Raw genomic sequence first — 17568 nt, 5'->3', positions numbered from 1 at the left:
CTTGAGCACTTGTGCATCTAAGCGCCCGAAAAAGTGTGTTGTACTCTGGCGCGACCTGGCGGTAAAAGTGTTAAATTGCACCTCCAGGATCAGTTTTTACTGTTTAAAGAGCTGGCATTCTCCTGGCACACCGTTTTAATAAAGTGATTTTCATGGTGCCTGGGAGGACATGTGTTTAGTCTTGTAGTACAGCAGGAGCCTCTTAGAAAAGCCCTGTATTGCATCATGAGTAAAATGCCTCTATTCGCCACCGTTATGGTACTGGAAAGAAATGAATACAAAAAAATGTTTAAACTTTGCAGTGCTAACTGTAATTTTAAAATTGGACACATTGGGTTCTTTGTTTCACACTTTAAATAAAAAAACTGTTTTATTTTAGTCATTTTCACTTTATTGAACCACTTCAAATGATTTGAACTGTTCTTTCGTTTTTCCTTGTAAAGACTGTTTGCTTAATCTTAATACTCAAAGAAAGTTTATCTGCAGAACACATGTGGTTTAAAAACACAATGAAATGATAATCTTCTTCTCATAGCTTTAATAATGTGATTAAACATTCTCAGTGTTCAAGGTGGCGGTCAGTTCCAAGCACACACAGTGCCTGTCACTGCCCAGCGGTGGTCTTTTGTGCAGGGATAAAGCAGATCGGTCTCGGGGGGGCTCCGGGCTCTGTGGGGGCCTGTCACTCACACACGGCTCAGAAATAACTCGAGTAGCGGACTTCCAGCTATGCGTAGTATAGATGTCCTGCCGCTGCCATATAGCACGCTGGGTTAATAATAGGAGCACGGTTGTCAAGCTATTTCAGAAGGGGGGAGTGTCGGCCTATTCCCATTGGATCCGATTTATCCGCGAGTATCTCATGAAGTGCGAGTGGGAGGAGAATTTCCAGCAAGGAAGGATATCAAAAATAAACCCCCTCATGTCCAGAGAAGAGCAGAAAGTATAAATACCCCCGATATGTCCAGACTGCAGCGGTGCTGGTGAGTGGTGCAACAAGACTTAGCTTGGTTAGAAAATTAGAAACGACAACTCAGACAGACTGAAATTAAATACCAGACATACTTTGGCCAAGACTGGCTTTACAGCGCTGGAAAATCACTTTCATTTGAATAGATCTCTAATTTGAGGAGATACTTATCTTATTAGAGAAGACGCGCCACTTACCAGAGATAAAGGACATACATTGTAATAAATCCTATATTTTTGCCACTCTTGAGTGCAATTTCCATTGCAGAAGATGTGTTCAACTGTGTGTTTGATCCTTTTAATCTTGTGCGTAATGAACGCGGCACTTTCAACTCCATTTGAATCTGAGGATATTGTACCTGTTCGGATAAATGGAAGAATCAGCGGTCGCTTTTGGAAAAGAAGCGAGGAACAGCCGATATTTATTCTCAGTGCGTTTGGCAAGGACTTGACTCTAAATCTTATTCCAGATACCAGCTTCATCGCGCCATCCTTCACCATACAGCGCATCAAAGCCAGAGATGTTGGCGCATTACGCAGCGCTTCAGGTGCCCAGTCTTTCGCGGATCTCCAGAAACGTATGAACCAGACAGAGGAGAGTGAAGGAGAGCTTAGGAGCTGCTTTTATTCGGGGAATGTAGATCAGGATCAAAGCTCGGTTGTGGCTGTCAGTTTGTGCTCGGGCATATTTGGCTCCTTCATAACGGAGGGGAAAGAGTATTTAATTGAGCCCAAACTCCACGGCGGACTGGGACCAGACTCTGTCGAGCAGCTGCATGTCATCAAGAGGAGGACATTCATCAAAAGCCACGGTGTTCCTCTGCTGTTTGACCAAGCGGCGGCGGAGAAGCACAATGCGGAAAGTTTTACGCACGGCGATAATGACGCACAGAGGGAACCTCGCCGGAGACGCTTTGTTTCCGCGCCACGGTTCATAGAGACCCTGTTGGTAGCAGACTCAACTATGACCCACTTCTATGGAGATGAAATAAAGGTCAGACATAATGAACTCATTCTTTCCCACACACACTGTTGATAGGAACCTAAACAAACCTTAGTTTAATTTGGCAGATGAAACTGTCCCATAAACAAACATCTCAGACGTCATCTTTTCCCTTTATTCCCCCATACTGCTTGCAAGGATTTCTAACCCAGACATAGTGGCAGGGGTTTGTTTTGCTGTGCTGCTTCGTAAACCATGTTTTGGCAGTTAGGTTGCTTAGGAAGAAATCGATGGGTTCCCTGTTTTTCACAGGCTGAGAAAGAGGTCAGGCAACAGAAATGCAAGAAATGCTGAAGCACATTCCATAGGACTTGGTCACGATTTGGCAGCAGAGCCTCAGCATCATCCAGGGAAGATCCACAAGGCTTTCAATATGTATTCTGTTTTCTATTAGCTCTTTCTTAATACATTCATTCAATTGACCCTTTAAATTGAACACTATTTGATGGATGGTGTTACTAAGAACTCATGAAATCATTCTCCAAATCTAATTCAGTCAGTCCTATTTAAATCTGGCGCTTAACTTAAGATGTATTTAAACAAAAGTATGACAATCCATGATCCCGCCACAATCTGGAGTCTGTTTGTACTTAACCAGCCTCTCAGCTGCCAGACTCTCATTCCACAGTAGCTTAAGTGAGTATATGTAAGGCTACAGGCACCAGGGTTAAAGTTGGACTGATAAACTGAGCTTATATTGACTTTTCAATTAAAACCGGTAAATTAGAATTTCATCACCCTTGTTTTCTAGGAGCTTGGGTAGTTTTAGGGATTTGGAGCTCCCTGGTGAAAATCAACATGTGGCTCATGCAGCACAAAATTTATGCCTTTTAAAATCATCCTACCTTAGATACAGTAAGTTGATTGAGATGTGATAGTTACATATCACCGCAAAGTCCCCCACATTCATTGTGATTTATCACCTCTCAGCTAAAAAAAACCTATGAAAAACCTGTGGAAAACCCTGCCCATCCCTACCTCCCATGACACAAGCATGGATATTGAACAAAAAATGCGGAGGCAGCTCTTTACTGTGAATAAAGACACTTTTTTTTCTGAATTCTCACTTTGAAGGAAATTATGCATGTAGTGTTGCGAGAGTAAATTATTGTTTATATCAATCTCTGTTAACTATATTAATAGTATAGTGACAGCCATGGTGTATAATTATGAAGAAGTCTCTGTGTGCGTTTCAAAAACAATCATGAAAATTTGTATTTGTAATAAGAGGTGGTGTGTTCTAGAGCCGGACCACTAAATGAAGCATACCAGCTGGTTTTGGCTTATAGATATATTGTATTGCCCAATAAGTAACAAGAAATTGCAGTACCAAAAAGCCAAAAGATATGTTAATAATTAATGCAATAATTAAGATGTATATTTTCTCCAGCAGAGAGCACATATCCAGCTCAGTACATACACCGGTCACAATTCTTTGACAACCAACTTTGAGCTCTTATGTTTGTTAATATTATGTGGGTTTGTAATATAAATATTATTAGCTGATGAAGCATAATGTCATGCAAAAATTGGTACCTGTGCTACGTAACCTTTGTCAATTTTGTTGTCACCGTGCTATCTTTTATCCTTACTCCACTGTCTCTGTGCAGCCCTACCTGTTTGTGGGTTGTGAGCAAAGAAGTTTAGGTTAAGTTTTTAAATGTTGTGTTGTGTCTCTCCCCCTCCACAGCACTACATTCTGACCCTGATGTCGATGGCTGCACAGCTTTATAAGCACCCCAGCATAAAGAACTCAGTAAACATGGTGGTGGTGAAGATGTTGGTGGTGGAGGATGAGGAGGTCGGCCCACAAGTCTCCAGCAATGGAGGCGTGGCTCTAAGGAACTTCTGCTCCTGGCAGCAGCTCTTCAACCCACCAAGCCAGAGGCATCCAGAGCACTATGACACTGCCATGCTCTTCACCAGAGAGGTGAGGGCCAAGTACATAGATGGTTTAGCTTCTTTACACAGCTGTGGAATGGCTGTTGAGGTCTCTGCAAAAAACATACCATCATCTACATATAATGTGTTCAACCTTTGATGAGAGACTTTTTCCAGTAGTTTGACAAAAAAATATTACCTTTCACAAAGCTAACCCTAACCCATCTGTGAGTCACAGATGAAAGCTGTGGATTGAGGTTGCTCAGTTGTCATAGAGACTGCATTGGTGAAACAACTGACCCTGGACAACATTGGAAACAGACAACACCAGACATGTATGACAACTGACCAAACTTTGTCCACCAAGGAAGACTTCAAATGTGATTGAGGAAGACTTCAGATGCGATTGAAATATCCAGAAAAGCACAAATAAATAGACCTTGAGTTAAGATTGTTTTTCAGCAAATTTTCAAGAATGTAAAGAAACAGCGGCTCAAGAATGAATCCTTGAGGAACACCAAATTTCGTATTTAAAGGAGCAGTAGTATCAGAATCAGAATCAGAATCAGAATCAGAATCAGGTTTATTGCTAAGTATGTTGGACATACAGAGAATTTGACTCCGGCTTATGCTTTGCTCACAGTTTCCAAACATTTAACAGGACAAACCTAAACATATCAATAACATTTACATAACAATAACAGAACAACACAGAACAATAATTTAAGATAAAAAATAGAGGTAATATTAAAAAGAGGTTAAATGGAATGTTTTAGCTACAGGAAATGCTGAATGTTGAATGACACAATAATTTAAGGCTGCATTAATACATTATTTAAAATGAACGCTCATAGTGATGTACCCACAAATAATTATGACTCAATTAAGCAGTTCTCCCCAGCAATATAAGGTTATTTTACAATCTTTAGTGTATTTTTGGAATGTTTTGTGGCCTGCAACATTACTTTTTTTGGTTCAGTCTCACTGCTCTCAATTACTTAATTTCCAGCTGCAGCAGATAGCAGTTTTCAGCAACAAACCTCTGATAAACAAAGAAAAAAAGCAGAGTGAGTATTGGGCGGAAACAACTATCAAATTAGCCATAACAACTTTGTAAGGTCCACAATATAGCAACCCTGTGGGATTAATGCAGCTTTAAAACTATAAAGAAAAATCCTCTATTATGAATTCCGATAGGGCAGCCTTTTTTCAGAACATGGTTCGGACTGTTTGGTGTGTGAAATAACTGACACAATGTTGTGAGTGCTGTACAGTGTATAATTAGAATGGATAGTCCACTCACTCATGCTTGTCTGGTATATTTTGTTCTCCATTCAGGAGGCAATCACCCAGCAAGGATGAGTCACAAATGAAGCCCTGGTGGAATGTACTCCCAGGCCAGCTGTGGTACATAATGTGGTTTCTGAGCAGTGGACTCAACCACACAGCAATTACCTGAAACCAATGTCTCTTATAGTAACACAGGTGCATTTAGGGCCAGTTGTGTTTATAGTGGGGTCCTGTAGCTGAAAAAGAGCCCCTTGTTGTGGAACAGTTTTTTGTCATATATTGCTCTTTAAGCAACCCAGGAGCACATGGGTGAGATTAGAGGGGGAAAAAAGAAACAAGGTGAGGTAAAGGAAAGCCTTTAAGGATGCTGAAAAGGGATTGTCCAGATGGAATAGTTGTAATCTTTTCCAAGCAGAGGCAATGTCAACAGAGAGCAAACAAAACTGTGCTTTACTGATGCTGCGACAGGAAATAAGTCCACAAGTCCTTAGGGTTTGAGCTGTGATTGGCTTGTTCTGCTGTATTCAGCTGCCTTTTTCCATCTGGTATGTGCATGTTGACAAAGTGTTAGCAGACAATACATTAGGCGAGTAACTTCTCTATTATTTCATTTCTATAGCTAAGTGCCTTGGTTGTGGCTTGATTTGATGACAAGCTTGGCATTCGTCTGCCTTCTATGACGTTAGCATGTAAATCTTACCCTGGATCAGAGAAATGATGACTAGAACATATGGGTTTTTGCAGTCTTGTGCTGGATTTGTCGCAGTGACTTTCAATTATGGAAACCATCGGTCACACAAACCCAGCTTGTGTTTGTTTTTCCATTTCAGCCGAGATATGCTTTAAAATGTAGAGGACGGAAGGCTCCTGGTGGATGAGCTAACTTAAGTGCCGCCACAAATCAGCCCTGACATGATTAAGACACTTTAAATGGTCAGTTTGAGTGTGCGGCCATGTTTGGTTTAAAAATGTGTGCCATGTTTCCCGCACTCAGAAGGGTGCTGTTTCTACCGACTGTTGTGAAACTGCAAACCTTCACTCTGCAGCATGTAGTGGAAACATTTTTCTCATGCATTTTTGCGGTCGTATACTGTATGTGTGTGTTTGTCCCTCAATCTGCGCTATCTGCAAATGCTATACAGTGGTTTGTGCTTTGACTCACGTCTAACTTTGTGTGTCTGCATACATGAGTGACAGATACTATTGTGGAACAAGGTGCACAAACACTCGGAGCTGCGTTCCAATGGCAGCTCCATGTCCAGATGTGTTTTGAATCACAGAGGGTTCTGCCTTGTGGTTTTTTTGGACTGAGGCGAGGCCATGGACCCGTCCGTCTCCCTTCCTACACAGCCAGGCGTCTTTTTGAGTAGGGAAATATTTCTGATACACCACACTGTTAATTTTCCCAGATCACAGCTCTGGAAAGCTGCATGCTGAGGTTATTTATTTGCTTTCTTTTATGATGGAAACACTGAGCAACATGTTTTTGATTTGTTTCTTAAAAAGTGCCAGAAAAACAACTGGACACAAATAGACACAGAGGGTTTGCCATCCTACATGATTAATATCACAGGCACTCGTGGCTGCCCATGAATGTAATATATTTACTATGTGACAGAAAAAGGCTGCTGTTTCTAAGCTAATGGTCACCACTTTCCAAGGGAAAAGGCCTTATCTAGAACAATGCATCAAGCCAATATTGCTTAATATTACACTGATTGTCCATGGCAAGACCTTAAACTGAACTGATTTGAATGATATAGTTGAATTGGATGCAGTACAAGTATGCATTAACTCGGAGAGTTTCAGTGTTCCATGACACTGAAGCTGTTGGCAAGATCAAAAGTGGCTCACGGTACACAGCCCTGTGTTGATTCTGATTGGTATATGTCCCTGTAGGATGTGCCGCTGTGTGCGTGACTTGCTACTAGTGTTAAAAGCAGATTTCTAGTTGTAAGTATGTCAGTGTTGTGTTGCTCCATTTCTTGTCTGAGTGGCACACAGCTTTTCAAATCTCACATCATCACCATGACCTTGGCTTGCCTTTTCTGTGTTTGTTTGTGTTGCAGGACATCTGCGGTCAAAAGAGCTGTGACACGCTGGGTGTTGCCGATGTCGGGACGATGTGCGATCCCAAGAGAAGCTGCTCAGTTATCGAGGATAACGGCCTGCAAGCTGCCTTCACAGCTGCACATGAGCTCGGTTAGCTCACATTTGTTGTCATATGGGTGGGCTGGAGTGGGTGTAGGATTTATGAAATAAAGCATTTGAAATGTAATCTACAACGCAATTATATGTAGCTTTTTTACTAATTCATTATCACTTTTCAGTGAACCTGTGTTTCACACCGTTATCATTGCATCCACTTCCACTGCAGGTCATGTGTTGAGCATGCCTCATGACGACTCGAAGACCTGTGAGAGGCTGTTTGGAGATCTGGGAGGACATCACCTGATGGCCCCTCTGTTTGTCAGCCTCAACAAGACTGTGCCTTGGTCTCCCTGCAGCGCTCTCTACATCACAGAGTTCTTTGACAATGGACATGGTAGGAAATATTTTAGGTTGTTGTCCCAGCCCGTTAAAAAATTACACACTGAGTAAATGAGCATGCAGCCCTGTAGAGACCTTCTGCCAACATGGACGTTTGCCACAACACTGTGGCTCTGTTATTAGGGCTGATTCAGAGCTGAATAAAACATACTGTTATGCCTCTCACGCTCTAACTGTGGCTTTCCTGCTTAAACATGTCGCCCTCAAATTATGGGTTATAGGGATAGTTTATCTTGCCTGAGATTTCCACATCTTCTTTTTCCACATCCTCTTCTCCTCCTCACTCTCTCTGTTTCTTTCTCTTTCTGTCGTCCCTTTTTCCCAATCTTATGTTGTGCATCTTGTATTGTTTGTATCCTTGCTAGACCTATAAGTGAACCTTCTTTTCCACTGACTCATACAATGAACGTCTTCCTGTTCTTCATCTCCTCAGCCAAAAGCAACAGCTGGCGTCAGCAAAATATGTTCTTTATCAGTTTGAAAAAAAACGTTGTGGCTGAGAATGTTCATTCTGAACTGCGTACGTCATTGACAACTCCAGACAAAAAGCTTATTGAATCATTAGAGGACAATGAATAAATTCTGAGTTGGAATAGCTACCAACTGTCCTGATTCAGAACACAAGGCTGCCTATAAAAGTGCACTGCATTAGTTTTATTGAAATGATTAATTTTTATAGCCAGGACACAACTTGTTCTGAATGTTTTTCCACTGTGGCCATGCCACACACAGGGAGCAACACATTTAAAATTGTCACAGCACCGCAGAGTCCATAATCTCCATAAAGCACATCATGATCACTTTCATACAGTGTTGCTTTTATTGTAACCACAGGGGACTGCCTACTGGATGTCCCAGAGAGTGCCATTCCATTACCAAGAGAGCTGCCAGGCACCATGTACAGCCTGGAACAGCAGTGCCAGCAGATGTTTGGAGAAGAGTTTGTCCAATGCCCCAACTCCTCAGACACTGATGTTTGTAGCCAACTGTGGTGTCAGGAGGATGGGACGCTGCAGTGCACTACCAAGAACGGCAGCTTGCCCTGGGCTGACGGCACCCCCTGTAACCTCAACGGGACCTGCCTCCACGGAGTGTGCATGTCGACTCAGGAGGTGATGCAGCCGCTGGTAAGACTGCTGATTTATTCTTACAAATAAAGAGGTTGAATACAATCACAATAACACATGGTTGCTTAGTTTAATACTTTCAGAAGTTTGCAACAGACAGTACTCAGTTACATTAGTAAGTTTGCTGACTTTGTAACTCTTCTTTTCTTGTGCTGTTATGCTATGTTTTAGCATTATCAAGCAAAATATGCAGCGTGCCAAAAAATACCTGGATCTTGTAAAGTTTTAAATCATTCTCCAATATGCGTGGGCCAGTTTATCTACTGCATCCCACAATGCAAAGTGTTGGAACAGTCATAACAACTGGTCAAACAAAGAAACCAGCTAAGCCTGGCATAGCATACTGCAAAATTCACTGATTTAACAGTTTCATACTACATACCTCATTCCCAGCTGCAATAGGCAGCTGTTTTTAGTGGATAAAGCTCGGATAAGCCCCACTGTACACTTGTACAGCACTAAATAACCAGCCTTAACGAGCTGGAAACCATAGTGGAGCATTTAAGAGCATTAAAGATCTTCTTCTCAAGAGTTGGTGAAAAATAAAACGGAACTAGAAGAAGAGTTAACATTCATCAGGTGGCCAGAAACAGGACTCTGCTAGATGTTTACATAGGCAACTCTCTGCTAATACTGTACATTAGCCATATCAACCTTATTAGATCATATTTAGCGTGTTGTAGTTCTAATTAAGCCGCTTTAATATCAAAGATTTAAATCAAAGAACACAAACAATATTCAAGCTTCACTTTGACACTTCAGTGTCCTTGAGTGCAGGGGTGTTTCTAATATTTGAGGACATAAGTTGCTTAGCCCAGAGCTCTTTAAGGATCATCCCCTGGGAATTAAAAAATAAAAACTACCCTTGTGTTATAATAATAATATAAAACATTCTGTATATATTATACAATTCATTTTTTTTCTATAGCGCCATGTTAAAAATAATTGAGTAATTTTGACCCACCTCCTGGACCTGTACATGCCATTTCTCCACTAGATCTGATTATCCTCGATTGGAGGTCACATCAGCTTATTTTATACAGTGAGGTCAAAAAGTTTCAAAAAAAGTTCTCCCGACAATGAAATGGCCATCAACATCATCACACATGAATACAATTGGGCTCATTAAATCCTTAAGAGTCTCAGCTTCCCAGTCAGACGCAACTATACTACTACTTTAAAAATATTAAAATTCTCTTTTTTAGAATAGGATAAAATAACACATTATTATTGCATGAGAAAAACAGCATGATTTTTGCCCCAAACCCTCTGGGATCATCATAAAATGGGCATCTCTGTAAAGGGGAGACTTGTGGGTACCCACAGAACTCATTTTCATTCAGGTATCTGAAGGTCATAGGGGGACCCCTTCCAAGATTAAAGTGCCAGTTTTTCCCTTGTCCTTATTCAACCTAAGTTTAAAGCATTATTTAGCCCCCTTCCCAACAAGCTAGCATGACAAAACATGGTTGGTACCTATGGATTCCTTAGGTCCTTAAATGTTGTACATCAGCAAATTCCCATTGTTTTTTGTCTTCACATTATATTTTATCATATTATTATATATAATATGAGGAAAATATGATAAAAGTATGACAGCGACTTTCAGTTTGTTCTGCAACTTTCCACCTATCAATTGTATACGTGCTGATTCCCCTGCTTGGAGAAAAAACTTCTTGATATGACAAGATTTCGAGCGCCAAAGTTCATTCTTCTCTCAGCTCCTAGAAGCCCTAGAACAGCTACTAGAGATGTTTGATTCAGACCTTTTTTGAAACAACAACCCAATACAAAATGTCCTTTTAGGAAAAAAATCCAGGATAGCCTGCACCTGGAAGTGATCAATACAGAACTGTACAGAGTAAATACAGTGTTCAGGTAGTGGAGATATGGCACTTGTGTGCAGATACAAGAATGTAAAGTACAGCCTACTGTAAAAGTATGGATGACAGCGGTATTGGACTTTAGTAAGTTTAAATCCAGTTGCTTCATGATGCCCGTTTTTGTTTCCTTAAATAACATGTATACATCTCAGTGTTTGTTTTTAGCTTGCTCGCCCTGATATCTTAACCGTGTGTTATGATCACACATCTGTTTATGAACCCAGACGTGCTGGCAGTTGAGATGAACTCATAAAACTTCTGGAAAGGACACTCGTGCTAGCAAATGCACACACACACACACACATGCACGCACGCACACTTGATGCTTTACAAAGTTGCAGCATGGCAGGTTCCACTAGTGGTGAGTGACACATGTGGCAGGAATGTGGGTAGAGGCAGACAGCAGACGCGTGCTGCACTTCAACACAGATTTAGCCTGCAGTTGTGGCCCGCCAACACACTGTGCGGCCTCAAAACCCAGAAGCCCAGACTGTGGTTTGGGCTACACAGCTGAGATTGCCTTTGGCTCTGAGCTCTAACCAACCACTCTGACTGTTCCTTTCCCCCCTCTCTTCTCGCTGTGTTTTACTGCAGGTGGTTGTGGACGGTGGCTGGAGCTTGTGGGGACCGTGGCAGCAGTGCTCCAGGACATGTGGAGGTGGGGTGGAGTTCTCCTATAGGGAGTGCACTGACCCAGTGCCTCAGAACGGAGGGAAGTACTGTGAAGGACAGAGGGTTCAGTACCAGTCCTGCAACACCCAGCTCTGCGACAGCAATGATGGTAAGAATTTCAAAAAACAATACTTGGTTTGATATAGAATGATAGATTGAATGTATAATAATAATAATAATATAATAATAATAATTTGATATGAGACCATTTTAACTAGATGCCAATATTCAATGATGAACCAGACTTTATATTTACAAGGTAGACAGGTACAGTAAGATAAATACAGTACTGAAATAATGATAAGAAATCATCCATCTATCATTATTAATCATTCCTGTGTAGAATCTCATAAAATATATTTTACAATAAATTAATGCCCTTCCTATACTCAACCAGTGGTTCTCAGAGTGGTCCGTGGCACAACTCGGGGTTGTGAATCATTTAAATGATCATGATATAAATCAATGTCAATCCAATATTTCTTTCTCATAGTTCAACTAATAATATTTGATCTATATACATTCATAGATTAAGTTTTAATCTACCTATTCTGATTGTGTTAAACCAATCATTGATCTGGATCAATAGTCGAATCAATGATAAATGATCCATTTTCTTCGATGCAAAGTGAAAATATCGATACACAGCGTCATCTTCAAGCTGCACCTTTATTTTAAATTTCCAACTTTATATGTATTCTTTCTATTAAAAAGAATAGTTTGTTTTTTATGTAAATCTCTGGAAGATTTCAGTAATAAAAGTGCCAGATCTTATTTTAGTTGCTTTTAATGAGTTGACAAAAATGTCCCTGATGGACATATTATATTCTCTCATGGACCCTGAACTGAATCCTATCGAAAACATATGGTGGCAGACTTGATAGACTTTGATATCAGCAAATATCGTGTGGTCCAGAAAATCAATATACAATTGTGTTGTGATAAAACTTGTGATTTCCACCCCTATTTAACACTTAAAGTAATTAATTCATCTTATTTCTCTTGTGTTGTTCTTTCAAATCACTAAGACTATAGAAGTGCGAAAAATAGACTGTAACGTTATTCCAAGGGTGGTCCCTGGTATATATTACCTCAGTGAAATGTACACTAAGCCTTACAAATCTTTTACCCTTAGGAAAGAGTTTCAGAGAGGAGCAGTGTGAAAAGTACAACAGCCCCAACTACCTGGACTTCAACGGGAATATGAAACAGTGGATCCCAAAGTACGCTGGTGTTTCTCCCAGAGACAGGTGTAAGCTGTTCTGCAGGGCCAGGGGCAGCAGTGAATTTAAGGTGTTTGAATCCAAGGTACAGTCACTCACAGTTCATACACACAAAGCCATTATGCTAACGCGGTGCCATCACATTCCAGCTAACATGTAACATTGAAATGACAAATAAATGGCATGACAGAAATCTGGCAGTTTTCTGAGTTCTTGTTTTGAAAATACCTTGAAAGTCAAATATGTATATGACACCTCAAGTGAAATACACTTGTTATTCTTTTAAACATAATTGTCACTTAAACATGAAAGTTCTTCCTCGGAAACAGTAGTTTGACCAAACACATTGTCCTCTTGCTGTCTCTTTTGTGGACCTTTCAGCTGCATCTCAGAGACACCGGTAAAAGTAAACAAGCATTCTTTGTAAAATTAATCGTTTTTGCATCTTAAAGGTGGAGTCTGTGATTCTGGATAGAGCAAATACACCACCTCCCGTCAGTGCTCCTTCAGAATGTTAGCATGTGCCAGATTTCCTCCCTCTCACTCCCACTGCCTTTCTCTTTATACATCCATGGCCTTTCCTCTGTCCTGTGCACGAGCACCAACGTAACAGTGTTGTGTGACTCAGTCTGTTGATTTTCCATTTAAAGAGCCAGGGCTGTGTAAGAACACCAGATTTTTTCAGTGTTCACAAAACAGATAGCTAGTGGACCAGGAGGAGATATTTCTGAATTTGAAGAATATTGGATTAGAAGAATATTGGATTAGAATCGCAAACTCATAACCTATACCAAGGGTATAGGTTATGAGTCATTAAAGTAATCTAAAACATTTCAAGACGCAAGTGAATCTGACTGTTGCTTAACACTTGTGATAAAAGAATCAACAGCACCTATTTCTTTTGTCCCTGCAGGTGATTGACGGGACGACCTGTGGCCCTGACACCACATCGGTGTGTGTCCAAGGCCAGTGTGTGAAGGCAGGCTGCGACCAGGTGATTGGATCCAACAAGAGAGTGGATAAGTGTGGAGTGTGTGGAGGAAGTGGGCTCACCTGTAGAAAGATCACAGGCTCCTACAACAGAGTAACGTAAGTACTCTGAGGAAATCTCTAACGTCTGAAAAACGACAAAGTAATAATTGGAGTTCAGATTCATGCACTGTAGTTGCAGAGTGAAACAAGACTATAAAGGGTTTTGCTGAGTGGATTCAGATGTACTCCAGGGACATATTTGAGCCTCTTCATAATTTGAACTTTCTCTGATCCAATGAGAGACTGTAGCATGGAAAGTAGAGATGCACCGATCCACTATTTTAAAGTACTGATCTGATTACGATACCTGAATTTAGATACCTGCCAATACCGACCCTAAGGCCTGAGCTCTTTTGCATAAAATTCCAACGTACTTCATTAGAACTGTTCACACTGTAGGAGTGCAAATTGATATAGTAAGCTCCGCCCATTCATCTAACTTATTAAAAAAATATGGGACTTCTGGATTTGTTTTATAGAACTGTTTGATTACTTATTAATTAATTTGTGCTACAAAATTGTGGCTATGTTCCTAAAATTGCATTGTTACATATTTATATAAAAACATCAGACTATGTAATCTGGACGGGCATGCAGATCGTTGATGTCTGTCCAATATCTGATGAGTGAATTACGTCATTATCTACCCCCGATACTGATATTCGATCTGACCTGTCCCAACTAATGGAGAACCCTTGCTTCCTTATGCTTGGTGGAAAGGTTTTGCAGTAACGAGAGCAGTTATTGTGACTGGAAAAAAACATGGAAAATCAGGCAGAATACTTCTATTTAAATATGATATGATTGAGAAATGCATGACCAAAGAGATTCCATTCAATCAGTAGCCTGGTTATTGCAAGAACAAGTTCAATCTACGATTGCACGTCAGTCTGGGAAGGCTGCTTTTTCTCTTGCATAAGAGGCAGGCATAGTTCAAATGGCTGCATGCAATTGGACAACCAATCAGACCATCCGGGTGACGTACTCCATTTGTTTGGCCACCAGCGGAGCTAACTGGTAGATTCAACTTTTACTAAAACCATTTGGTAGTAAAGCAAATACATATTTTCTTTTAAGGAATTGCTCCAGGGAAAGTTTCTGCTCAGTTTTCATAGAAAAAAACACGAAACTGCTTGCGACGCTTCTCTGTCGTCATAGGGTTTAACCAGCCCATAGCGAGTCAGGTGGAAAAAAACAGCTCGGTGATTGGATCCAGAAAAAAAGGGATAGGAAACAGAAAGAATAGACCTGCTCTTTTCCTGACCTTTGTGCAGAGCGAATTGAAATCGCCGACAGAAGGGGACGCGGGATACCCAGTCTATTCAATCAGTGTAATTTCAATTCATTGTGAAGTTTGTGGTGCTCTTGTCATTTTAACAGTTTACTCTTCTTTGCACAAAGTTGTGGTTGAACCTGAACATGTGATATTTTAATTTACTTTCGCTGCTTCATATGTTGGGTAATTTGTGAATTATTTCATCTAAGTTAAAGTTAAAAAACAACAGAGCTAAAAAAAGAGTCAGTGTTTTTAAAAAAAGACACAGTATTTGAGAGATGGATTAGAGGATCAATGCCAATGTCATGTCTGTGTGTTAAGTGCGTAGCTGGAGCTGCCCATTCAATATAAGCCAAGTAGGAATCATTTTCACTTACATGCAAAGTGCATGGAGAAGTGAAGAAGAGATTTGATATGCAGCGTAGTTTTTAAGCAGAGCTTTTTATATGTCTTTATCGCACTCGATCATGTTAGTTTAATTTAGGAAAGCCAAAATTAGGATCAAGGTTAATATTCGATTAATTGTGCATCCAAAGACCAACGTGTTTCGGCTTGTGGCCTTCATCAGGTCATAAAAGTGTACAGCTAGCACCGAATTAGCTTTCATAGCACTAAGGCGGAAAACAGGTAAAAACTAATCTGGCTCTGAATTAACTACTGCAAAGTGAGCTTAACAGGGGTTGCTTTGACATATTTTTTAACATTTGAGAGAGATTTCCCCAAGAGTGTGTACATTATCTAAATCCAGTTCTCTGTTTTCTCTAACAGCTATGGATACAGCGACATTGTCACAATTCCTGTTGGCGCTACTAACATTGACATCAAGCAGCGCAGCCACAGAGGAATCAAACATGATGGGAACTACCTAGCTATAAAGAGAGAGAGCGGCGGTTACATCCTCAACGGTAACTTCTCTGTATCCACAGTGGAGCAGGACATTCCTGTGCTGGGTGCCGTGCTAAAGTACAGCGGCTCCTCCACCACACTGGAGAGGATCCAGAGTTTCAGGCAGCTGAAGGAGGCCATCACCATCCAACTTCTTGCTACTGCGGGGGACGCCAACCCCCCCAAGGTCAAATATACCTTTTTCATCCCTAGAGATGTGACATTCAACAAATCCAAGGAAAGGAAGGGCTCGTCGCCGTCTTTGCATGTGATCCACCCATTCGGCGTGCCTGAGTGGGTGCTGGGGGAGTGGTCTGAGTGCTCCAAGAGCTGTGGTTCCGGATGGTCCAGGAGGAACGTTGAATGCAGAGACAATGCAGGCTTCCTCTCCAGCCATTGCGACAAAGACCTGAAGCCCGTAGACATCAGGCCCTGCGGGGATGCGCCATGCCCCATATGGCAAATGGGACCTTGGTCTGTCTGCTCACGAACTTGTGGCCAGGGGGAGCGCCGCCGCAGCGTCTTCTGCATAGACTACACTGGGAAGACTGTTGAGCCAGAGAAGTGCGATCCGAGAAAAATGCCAGAGCCAATCTCCGGAGAATGTCTCAACCAAGAGTGCTTATGAAGAACATGAATATAGTGAACTTTCCCTTTTTGTCTGACTGCACTTACCAACTGGTCGCATCAAGTCACATCAGGAGCATTTGCCTGAATATTGTTTTGTCATCTTTTGTTGACATATTGACAACCACTATTGAGATTTGAAACCATGGAAATCTACCTCAGGATGTACATGTGATGCTATGTGTAGATGCTAGATGAAGGTGCTGTGTGTGTGTGTTTTCTCCTGAAAGAGAAGTTCTCCGTCCCACTTTAAACAGAAGTCTGGTATAATCTGCAGTGTGTCTTTCTAAGTTAGTTAACATTTAAAGTGGGGTTCGAACAATGGCATGAAACCTGCTGTCTAACACCAGCATAGTGTAAATATATCCCAGTTGTACGCTCCAGAACTCAAACCCTATAAAGCTTTGATTGAGCTATTATTGAGGAAGGTACATAAGACCTATGCATTGGATTGTGAAGTCCCTGTTTGATTGTGTCTCATCAACATGTGTTGCGTTAAATGATTGTGATGTTTCTATCCTGAAAGCTTTCTGTGACACTAAATTTGACAATATTTTAAAATGTGCTAGTTATAGCCTACGCGGGAACAGATTGTTTCAATGCCGAACTACACTAGGGTTTATAGAAACTGATAGTTTGAGTTTACACGGTGTGTAAAATGAATTAGCCTAGATAATGACTGGTCATTCATGGCCACAGAAACCCATGACAGAGAATTTCCCTCTGCCCTGTAGTTTCATTTTAGCCTTTTAATGCATTATAATGCAGTTGAGGGAAACAGTGGTACAAATTAAGTGATAAGCATAGTATATATCGTGTATACGAAAAATAACATACATTTTATTCATTTCCAGACTTTTGTTAATGCATCATATGCAAAGGCTCAGTTGTTTTCAGACTCTTGTATGTATATTTGATTTCTTCATTCCTGTTGTTAATTCAGATTATGTTATGAAACAAAAGAGATGGAGCATTAGGCCTATATTCCTTCAGTGAAGGACCATATTATTTTATTATTACAGCTTCCTTTTTAAGCTATTTATTTTTGTAACATTTTTACCTTGGATGTGTAATTAACATGGCAGAGGCTGCTGTCTTTGAGATTTTTGTCTATAAAAATGGTCAAATAAACACATTTATGTCAAAACAT

At 40.8% G+C, this 17568-nt stretch overlaps 1 protein-coding gene across 1 annotated transcript; it reads left to right on the top strand.

The window, feature by feature from the left end:
* The first annotated feature begins 954 nt into the window (after window positions 1-954).
* LOC310947113 (A disintegrin and metalloproteinase with thrombospondin motifs 8-like) lies at window positions 955-17544 on the top strand. Its single transcript, XM_083913782.1, has 9 exons — window positions 955-1963; window positions 3663-3902; window positions 7213-7345; window positions 7521-7688; window positions 8528-8820; window positions 11298-11484; window positions 12511-12683; window positions 13512-13687; window positions 15675-17544. The coding sequence occupies exons 1-9, from the start codon at window positions 1241-1243 to the stop codon at window positions 16417-16419; spliced, it is 2838 nt and encodes a 945-aa protein (XP_083769908.1). The 5' UTR covers window positions 955-1240; the 3' UTR covers window positions 16420-17544.
* The last annotated feature ends 24 nt before the right edge of the window (window positions 17545-17568 follow it).

The sequence above is a fragment of the Echiichthys vipera genome (genome assembly GCF_963691815.1).
Source record: "Echiichthys vipera genome assembly, chromosome: 5".
NCBI classification, from domain to species: Eukaryota; Metazoa; Chordata; class Actinopteri; order Perciformes; family Trachinidae; genus Echiichthys; species Echiichthys vipera.
The sequence above is the reverse complement of the archived record's forward strand: the minus strand, read 5'-3'. Positions and strand labels throughout refer to the sequence as shown.